The sequence below is a fragment of the Pongo pygmaeus genome, chromosome 5, assembly GCF_028885625.2.
Source record: "Pongo pygmaeus isolate AG05252 chromosome 5, NHGRI_mPonPyg2-v2.0_pri, whole genome shotgun sequence".
Lineage (NCBI taxonomy): Eukaryota > Metazoa > Chordata > Mammalia > Primates > Hominidae > Pongo > Pongo pygmaeus.
Window position 1 is genome coordinate 170,999,325 of NC_072378.2, and position 9,062 is coordinate 171,008,386.

At 58.3% G+C, this 9,062-nt stretch overlaps 1 protein-coding gene across 1 annotated transcript; it reads right to left on the minus strand.

Moving 5' to 3' along the window:
- On the minus strand, positions 1 to 8,841 carry DLL1 (delta like canonical Notch ligand 1). The gene is made up of 11 exons (XM_054490280.2): positions 7,857 to 8,841; positions 7,281 to 7,577; positions 6,498 to 6,558; positions 6,008 to 6,265; positions 4,023 to 4,083; positions 3,356 to 3,486; positions 3,041 to 3,210; positions 2,706 to 2,922; positions 1,024 to 1,822; positions 782 to 899; positions 1 to 672 (listed from the first exon to the last, which is right to left on the minus strand). Exons 1-11 carry the CDS (start codon positions 7,908 to 7,910, stop codon positions 667 to 669), a joined length of 2,172 nt encoding a protein of 723 aa, XP_054346255.1. The 5' UTR covers positions 7,911 to 8,841; the 3' UTR covers positions 1 to 666.
- Between the last annotated feature and the right edge of the window lie 221 nt (positions 8,842 to 9,062).

Genomic DNA, 9,062 nt, shown 5'->3' on the forward strand with positions numbered 1-9,062 from the left:
TTGTCATTCATAAAATTTATTTTGGAAAAATATTTTAAAAAGGATTTCTTCATTAACAAAACAGTAAAAAACTCAAATAACATTTGCACAATATTCCATAAATACATTTATATACAAAAAATATAGTCACATAGACCCGAAGTGCCTTTGTACATATTTACCAAAATTTAAATTATAAAAAATGAACATCACAAAATACTCAAGCTTTACAGATATCATGAAAAATATTTTTACAAATCCAAAAAATAACACACATCTTTTCCATCTAGAAAAAGCACATTTTCGTATCAAAAAGGACAATAAAGGCAGTGTTTGTGTTTCTAATTCAAGAAAAGACTGGCTCATAAGAATCCAAAATATACACTCAGGCAGTGCATGCTTCTTATGTGTAACTCAGTTCACCCATTTAAATATATATTCTCTTAAGAGCAACTGTCCATAGTGCAACGGCGACGTCACGGAAGGCAGTGCCGCAGGCGGCCGGGCCGCGGCAGGCTGTCGGCAGGCGTCGAGGACCTCAGGAGGAGAACCTGCTCGGTCTGAACTCGGTTTCTCAGCAGCAGTCCACGAGGCCTCCCTCCTCTTCAGCAGCATTCGTTGGGGCATATATCCTTGGAATTTTACTTATTTTAAGAGAAACCAGAGTCTTGCCATCTCACTTCCATTTTACACCTGGAGGGGCCACAAGACAAATGGGAAGTTAGCCTGAGACAGATTCCCGTGCTCCGGCTTCAGGTGCTCCCATGCCGAGGAGGAGGGAGCGGCTGCTGCCTGCACTGACCTCAGTTGCTATGACGCACTCATCCTTCTCCTCGGATATGACGTACACCGACTGGTACTTGGTGTCTTTTGAAGTCGAACAGCCCGAGTCCGGCCTTTTTCTTTCAGATGCTTCTCCACTAAAAGGAAAATAGAGAAAATCCACAATGAATGCATGAGAACATTTGGGAAGAGAAACGGACCAGTGGTTCCAGGAAGACACCCCCAGGTACCCCCTCCTGATGCCCGACCCGCAGCACGCACCCCCTGAGTGTGGTCGGGGTCCCCTTCTCCTCCCCTGAGGAGCCTTGGGGCTGGCACTTGGTGTCACGCTTGCTGTGCGCATCCCTGACGGCGGTGTCGTCACCCTTGAGGTCCTGCATGAGGTTATAGTCCACCGCCGGGTAGCGGGCCTTGAAGCCATTCTTGTCGGCGCTGTGGTCCCCGTGGAAGTCCGCCTTCTTGTTGGTGTTCTTGATCTGCGTGGCCCCAATGACGCTGACTGAGATGTCCTTCTCACGCTGGCAGTTGGCCAGGTTGTTCATGGTCTCCATCTCCCCCCGGCAGGGGTCGGCTGGGGGCCGGCGCTTCTGCAGCCTCAGCCGGACGCAGACCACCACAGCGGCACAGCCCAGCAGCAGCATGAGGACAAGGATGACCCCGGCGCACACGGCCACCCAGGGGAATGGCCCGCCCTGGCCCTCTAGCTTCTCAGTGAGGTCCACCACCGCTGGGCCCGGGGGCAGCTCGGGAAGCAGGAACTGGCAGTTGGGACCCCCGTAGCCCCGGGCACACTCGCACACATAGCGGTGGCCCCTCTCGTGGCAGGTGGCCCCATTGTGGCAGGGTGCGTGCTCGCACCTGCTGACGGGGGCACTGCAGTTCCTGCCCGTGTAGCCGGGCGGGCAGGTGCAGGTGAAGTCATTCACGCCGTCCCGGCAGGTACCCCCGTTGGCGCACGGGGAGGAGGCGCAGTCGTCCACGTTGTCGTCACAGTGCCTCCCCGAGAAGCCGGCCTGGCAGCGGCACAGGTAGGCATCACCGAGGTCCACACACTTGGCACCTGGAACACAGGGACATGAGCATCACGTGTCTCCTCATAGGTTTGTTCACCAAAGAGTCACTCTGAAGCATCTATGTGTCTGTCACTGTAGAAACCCGACAAACCAAAGACAGTTTGTGGCCTGAATGAATCCACAGTGCAAGGCGACATGGTCTAGGACCTCAAATACAAGAGACATCCAGGTCTAGCTCTACAAGTCAGAAACCACACGGCCAGCATCTGGGCAGGCGCTGTGCAGAACACTGCGTGGTGACTGCATTAGTTGCCACAACAGCCGGACAAGAGCATGTGCCACTCGACCTAGGTTTCAGATGGGGAAACCGAGGCTTAACGAGGGTGTCCTTGCCCACAGTTACACAGCGGCGAGTGAGAGGAGCAGGCACTGACAACAGGGGAGGGAGGGAGGGAAAGGATGATCATTCTGGAATGCTCCAGCACATCTGGGGCCCAGCTCTCCTTGCTGTGTGTCTGCTTTGGGCAGCCAGCCCCTCGCTGCTAGCAGGAGGCTCTCTGTCCTCACTCAGGGACACCCCCGACTACTGTACTGGGTGGCCACACAGCTGGGCCATCCTCCCAAGCTGGACTGGCCAGGGCCTGTGGGCATCACTTACTGAACCCCAGGCGGCCTCAGGTGCCCCGAGCACCTCGTGGCCCTGAGCAAGTCATTCACTGCTTGGTCTAGGTTTCCACAGAGAACTTCGTAACAAATGCCCTGGCCTCTCTCACTCCCCAGGCCTTTCCAGACTCAAAGATAGAGCTTCCATCGAGAATTCCTGGCGGTCTGGATAAAAGTGCTTCATACACTCACAAATGCTCGTTTTTAATGCCATCTCAGTATTGACCACTCACCGAGTCTCTGAGCAATCGCCAGCTGCCCCCTTACCATTAGAACAGGGTGAAGAACTGCAGTAGTCAATTTTCTTCTCACAGTTGAAGCCGGAGTAGCCCACTGGGCAGCGGCAGCTGTACCCTCCATCGGGGCTGTCTGAGCACCGGCCCCCGTTAAAGCAAGGGCCATCCGCACAGGTCATGGCACTCAATTCACAGATTTTGCCGTAGAATCCGGGTGGGCAGGTACAGGAGTAGCTGTTCTCGAGATCCTACATGATGGAGAGGTCAGAAGAGGCTTTCCACAGTTGCTCCAAGGAGCTCACACACTCCATTCAACACCAGGGCACCCCAGCTTCGGGGTAAGATGCCATGGAGCCTCCAACTTACCGTGCAGCTCCCTCCATTCTTACAAGGGCTGGGGTCACACTCGTCGATCCCCAGCTCGCAGGTGGCACCTGTGTACCCAGGCCGGCAAGAGCAAGTGTAGCTCCCCTGGCCCGTGTTGGTGCAGGTGGCCCCATTCTTGCAGGGCTTATGGTGTGTGCAGTAGTTCAGGTCTGTGAGGGGTGGGGACAGGAAAAGTAGGAGATGGGAAGCTCGACGTCAAATGCAGGAAGACTTTATTTTTCCAGTGATCAAACAGCCAGGGAAGTCCAGGGCTGCTCTGGAGGGAGCAGGCTGCCTCAGGGAGAGAAGGCTTACCCTGGTTGCAGAAAAGGCCCCCCCAGCCTTCCTGGCAGTTGCACTGCCAGGGCTGCTGGCAGGTGCCATGGAGACAGCCTGGATAGCGGATACACTCGTCACAGTACCGGCCCTGCCAGCCCACTCTGCACCTTGGAGAAAAGCAGAAGACTCAGATGGACGCTGACTGCTGCTGGCTTTGCAGTGGACATTCTCACCCTAGAAACCATCTTCCCGCAGCACCAGTGAGCCTCTGGTTCTCCAGATTAGCAGAACACTGGGTCACCTTGGGAGCTGCAGCCTGGGACTGGGCCCCACCAGAGGTTCTGGCTTCATGGGGGTTAGGGCAGCCCCAGTGTCAGCATCTCAAAAATCACTCCGAGTGATTCTAGGATGAGGCAACATTTGAGAACCACTGAACTATACTATCATTTCCTGTGCCAACTCTTTTTAAATTACTCTCTGTAAATTCTCATAGCCGTTAAGGGGCTTAGACGAATGACAACTCCATGACCTTACATGCTGCCAAACATTGATTAAGTAGAAACACGAGAAAACGGCCCCCTGTTCAATCAATCTTACTGAAGTTTTTCGAATGATCACCTAGGGCTGTTTTTACAAATATACCAGCTGTGAAAGGATAACAAGAAAAGGCAACAAAACAAAACACCACCTTGTGCAGACTTACTTGCATTCCCCTGGTTTGTCACAAAATCCATGCTGCTCATCACAACCAGGCAGGCAGATAGCTACAAGCAAAGGAAAAACAGGGTCAAGCCCCGCGCCAAGTACCGCCCAACAGGGCTGCTGCCCTTGGGGCCAGGACACAACTCGCCGGCTTCAGTCAGCAAATCCCAGCTGAGTTAATCTTCCCAGGTTGTGGAGGACTGACCCCCCTGCCTAGTAGCCTGGGACTTGACTCAGCCCTGGGGATGAGCATTCTTCTTAACACAGTGGCTTAAGGACAAAAGGGCTCTCGGAAGCCCCCACCCCCACCCTATCCCCTTTTCTTCTAAGAGAGGGTCAGAAGTCTTCCCCCTCCTCCTCCCCCACTTCCCAATTCTATGCACAAAGCTCCACCTCTTAATATCCCAGAAAGTGAGTGTGCAGATAAGAGTGGACAGCTGGTATGCAGGGTGCCAGGGCAGGACAGCTGCTCCATTGTCTGTCCTCCACGGCAGCTGCCCCAGCGCAACAATGCCGGCCTCCCCCGCGCCCCCGGCCCCACCTCCTCACACACACCCCTCGCGTGTACACACACACACGCACGCACGCACACACACCCCTTCCGCCAATGGCAGCCGGCGGGTGTCCCTGCACCTATCCCTGGAGAGATCTAATCTACGGCACGCGCAAGCTGGGGGCGGGGAGAGACTTCAGTGTTTGAAGAAAAAAGTTTAAGTTTCTGGCTACCCTGTGGTGAAGAAGAGGCAGGGAGGCAGCAGACCGGCCAGAGGCTCCCGCAGGGCAGGGGTAGACAGTGGGCTTGAGGCTTGGAGCTGGCGCTCACTGTCTGGTTATGAAACTCATTAACAAGCAGCTCCACAAGTTTTTTTTTTTTTTTTTTTTTTTTTCCAGAACCAGTTCAGGCCAAAGTAAAGCTTAGAAGGAGCTCAGTAAGTTCCGGAGGGAATTTGGGAAGCTAAGGAGCAAGGACATCAAGGCACTCAGTGAAAGGGAAGACCCACCCTCAACCCCAGGCACTACCCAGCTCCTACCAGAGGTTCTGGGCCTCCCAGAGCCCCTCTCCAAGGTTGTCCAGTTCCAAGGAAGGAGAATGAGTTCCCTGGAGTTTCTGGGCAGCTCCAGGACCTACCCAATCCCCAGCTGTAGAGAAATCCGGTACCAATGGGCTGGGACGGCCAGGCGTGCATGTGAGGCCTCAGTAAGCTGGAGAGAGAGCTCCTGAGGTCCCCATGAACCACAACCAGGAGCCAGCACCGCCCCAACCCCTGCCCTAGTCAACTGCCTGTCATGAAACTGACACATCAATACCTAATAATCAGGCAGGCAGAGCCTCTGTCACTATTGGGAAGACACTGCTTTTCCAGACAAGGTGCTGCGTGAGCATTCAAGCCAGACGGGGCTGTGCACCCCTCGCCCACACAGGCCTTGGAGACCCGGCCTCAGCAGCCCACAGGAGTGAAAGCCTGCCCGCTGGCCAGCATAGACAGTGCACGTCACAGGAAGTATCCGGAAAGGCGTTTGCTCCAGAGAGGTCAAGCACACCAGCTCCAGAGAGAAAATGGAACGTTTCCCAGTGTGAGGCTGTCACAGCACTGAGAACTCGGGTTGAAAGCGTGCCCCTGACACACAAGCTCTCTCTGTGTTCCTCCCTTCCTTCCTCCTCTCCCTCTCTAATACACACACCCTGGGGGTAGCACTGGCTTTACTTCCTGACCCCTGGCCCTGTCTCTAAAATCCTCCCTGATTAAGAAAGGCAGTTCCGATAGTGGATAAACACAGCCTGGGATGTTAAAATGTCTGCGTTGACCCCAACCCTCCCACTGCCGAGCTGTGACTTATAGCAATCCACTTCTGTCCTCTGGGCCTCAGTTTCCCCACCAGAATATCTCTACAGTCCCAAGCCCCCCGTGGCTCAGGAAGCCCCGTCCCTGTGCGCGGTCCGTGTTCGTGGACGAGTGAGCCATTGGTGCCTTCCCAGAGACTCACGCTCTGTGCAGTAGGGCCCTTTCCAGCCAGGGTTGCACACTTTCTCCCCACGCTCCCCACAGGTGAAGTGGCCGAAGGCATCGTCCCGGGGGCGGCAGAAAACGGAGCAACCCTCTCCGTAGTAGTGTTCGTCACACACGAAGCGGTAGGAGTACTTGAGGTCCGTGCGGCCGCTGCTGTGCAGGTCCTGGGACCACTCCTCGCCCACCGTCAGGTGCCTCTGGGTGGCCAGGCGGCTGATGAGTCTTTCTGGGTTTTCTATGGGGAGAAGATGCTTCTGGTTGGTTCTGAACGAGAACCTTGTGACTCGGGACAGAGCGGGGGTGGACGGAGACATTCAGCACGGGAAGGAGGCCCAAGCCGCTCCACCCTGAACTTTCTGGGGCACGTGCAGAATGAAAGCTGTCCGGGTTTGGTTGGGGAATGGGTGGGCAAAGTCCAGTGCTATTAACTGGGGGAAGCAGTTTTGGGGTTTGGGTTTTGTTTTTACCTGTTGCGAGGTCATCAGGAGAATCTGTGTGGAGAGCTTCAATAATCAGAGAGAAGGTGCCCTGGGAGAGAGGGGAGAAGACGTAAGACAACCCAGAAAGGTAACGAAAAGAAAAAGGCAAAAAGCAGTCATTCCTAACAACCAGGTCAGCAACACAGGCCTGAAGGCTGCAGGTCTGCGGCGGCGTGTCTGGAGAGGGTCTCCACGCATCTCCTGCCTGCTCTCACCTTCCCTAAGGAAATGGAAGAACTTTTTAAAGAGTGGTTTCCTGACGTGTTTTTTCAGCCTATACTACAGGATATTACGTTGTTTTTTTAATTAGAGAGAGAGAGAGAATGCAGGCAGGATGGGGTAGAAGAGGCCCGAGGGCCGTCGTCATTTTTCTTGGGGGATGGGCACGCTCCGGGTGGGAGCGGCCGCGCTGCGCTGGTAATTGCGCCACCAGCGCGTCTAGGAGTCGGGAAACCAGAACCTTCCCACGTGAAGGGGCGCCTCTGACTGGGGACCTGGCACAGAGGCCGGATACGGAAATCTCCCGCGCGCGCTCGGCCTCTCCTCCTCTTCCCAGCGCGGTCCCCTCCTGCAGGGCGCCGGGCCCCGGGGCGAGGTGTCTGCGCTGCTGGGCTGGAGTCCTGGGGCCGCCGCTAGGCAGATCGCAGCGCCCACCTGCGCCTCGCGGGGTCCCCGAGGTCCCGCCACCGAGCGCCCAAGGCGGGATCCCAGCGCGTCCTGCGGCCCGCCCCGCTTCAGACCCGGCCCGGCGCCCGCAGGTGCGGCACTCACCGGCCAGGTGAAGCCGAAGGGGAAGCGGATGGGGTTGCTGAACGCGGAGTCCGCACCCCCGCCGTCGGGCAGACTGAAGGAGTCGACGCCCAGCACGGGGGTGACGGTGCTGCCGTAGGTGCAGGGCGGCTCGGGGGACACGCTGGCCTGGTAGTGCTTGAGGCACACGCGGAAGAAGGTCCGGCAGGCGCACGGCGGCGGCCCCGCGCCCCCGCGGCAGCAGTTGCGGTTCCCCAGCAGCCCCTTCTTGTTGACGAACTCCTGCAGCTTCAGCTCGAACACCCCAGAGCTCCAGACCTGCGCGGGGGAGGGCGGGGGCGTTAAGACGCGGGTCCCGCCCGAGCGAGGGGGCGTGGGGCCTGGGGGGGGGCGGTGTGCGGGGAGCCTGGAAGGGCTCAGGGGCCGAGGGCGCTCGCTGCACGGCCGGCGCTGGGGTCGTCGCCCCCGGGATTCATCTTCCGGGATGTGGCTGGCGCGGCCCGTGCCGCTGTCCGCCCCTCCCCGCGCGCTCCTGCCCCGCGCCCCGGCTACCCGTGAGACCCCGCAAGGCTGCGGCGCCCCCACCTGCCCGCCTACCTGACACAGCAAGGCCGAGAGCACCGCCAGGGCCAGCGCGCACCGACCGCCCATGCTGCTTCGCCCCACGCGCGAGCCTGGGGGGCCCCCTCTTCTCTCCTTAGAACAGCGGCGGACGCGCGGGGGATCGATGGGCCCCGGGGAGCGTGGGCAGAAAAGCTCCCTCGCCTCGCCACAGACCGGAGGACCCAGGACTTCTTTCTTTAAAAGCCGGTCTCCGCCTCTTCCCGAGGCCGCGGTTCTTTATATCCGCCCTGCGAGGTCCCGCGGCAGCCCCAGGGATGCCCGAGGAAAGGCAGCTCTCGGGGGACAGCGCGGCGGCGGCGACTTTCGTTTTCCTCCTTCCTCCCAGCCCCCGAGGAGGTGAGGGTCGCCGGCTTCCTGGTTTTGTGTTAAGCTTCTTCGCAGGAGAGGGAGGGGGAGAAAGAGAAAGAGAGAGAGTCCAGATATTGAGCTTAATTCCCAAGAGAGCTGCAGAGCTTCCTCCCGAGCCGATTAGAAAGCCGCGGTCTGGAAATCCCACGGGCAAGGCGATAATCCGGGGCCAGCGGCGCGCGCTGAAGGCACGGTCGGCGGCGGCGGGTGTGCGCGGCGGCCCCTGCGGATCGCGGCCCGGTGTCACTCGGCGGCGGCGGTCGTTCCGGGAGCACTCCGGGCTCTGATCTCCTGTGTCACAGCAAAGATTCGCGTCTTTCCGATGAATCCAGCCAATGCCATCCAGTACACACGCGCAGGACCGGAGGGGCCGGGCCGTGGGAGGAGGCTCTGCGCCGCGGCTGCCCGGGTTCCCCTGCGCTCTGCCCTCGGCCGGGTCGGGTCTCCGCGGGTGCGCGCAGAGGATCTGGCTCTCGCCGGCGCCTGCCGCCCTTATATTCAGCCGGCCGCCCGCATGGCTAATGAGATGCAAATCAGCAGCCCCCCAATCTGGCGAGAGCTGTCACAAAGGAGCCACTTTTCCAAACCCTCCTCTCAATGGATCGCCAAATGGTCAGTGAGCTGTAAAATGTGCAACCCTCCTCCCCGCCCCCACCCTTCCCCGCCCCCCCAGTCCTCCCCTGCCCCCGCCCCCAGCCCCCCCTTCCTCCCTCACCACACAAAACGCACTCATTTACATTCCTGCAAAATGTTCACCGCAAGAATCCCCCTGCTTCTGGAGCTGGTGCCGCCGCTCCGTCCCCTCCGCACGCCCTCCCGGGCCACAGACGC

Bases quoted from the DNA above. Each gene is read 5' to 3' on its own strand.
- DLL1 (XM_054490280.2), bottom strand. From the start codon at position 7,910: ATGGGCGGTCGGTGCGCGCTGGCCCTGGCGGTGCTCTCGGCCTTGCTG. The intron at 6,559-7,280 runs GTGAGTGCCGCA...CCTCTCTCCCAG, and splicing joins CCTTCGGCTTCACCTGGCCG to GGCACCTTCTCTCTGATTAT. The intron at 3,487-4,022 runs GTAAGTCTGCAC...CTTTTCTCCAAG, and splicing joins GACAAACCAGGGGAATGCAA to GTGCAGAGTGGGCTGGCAGG.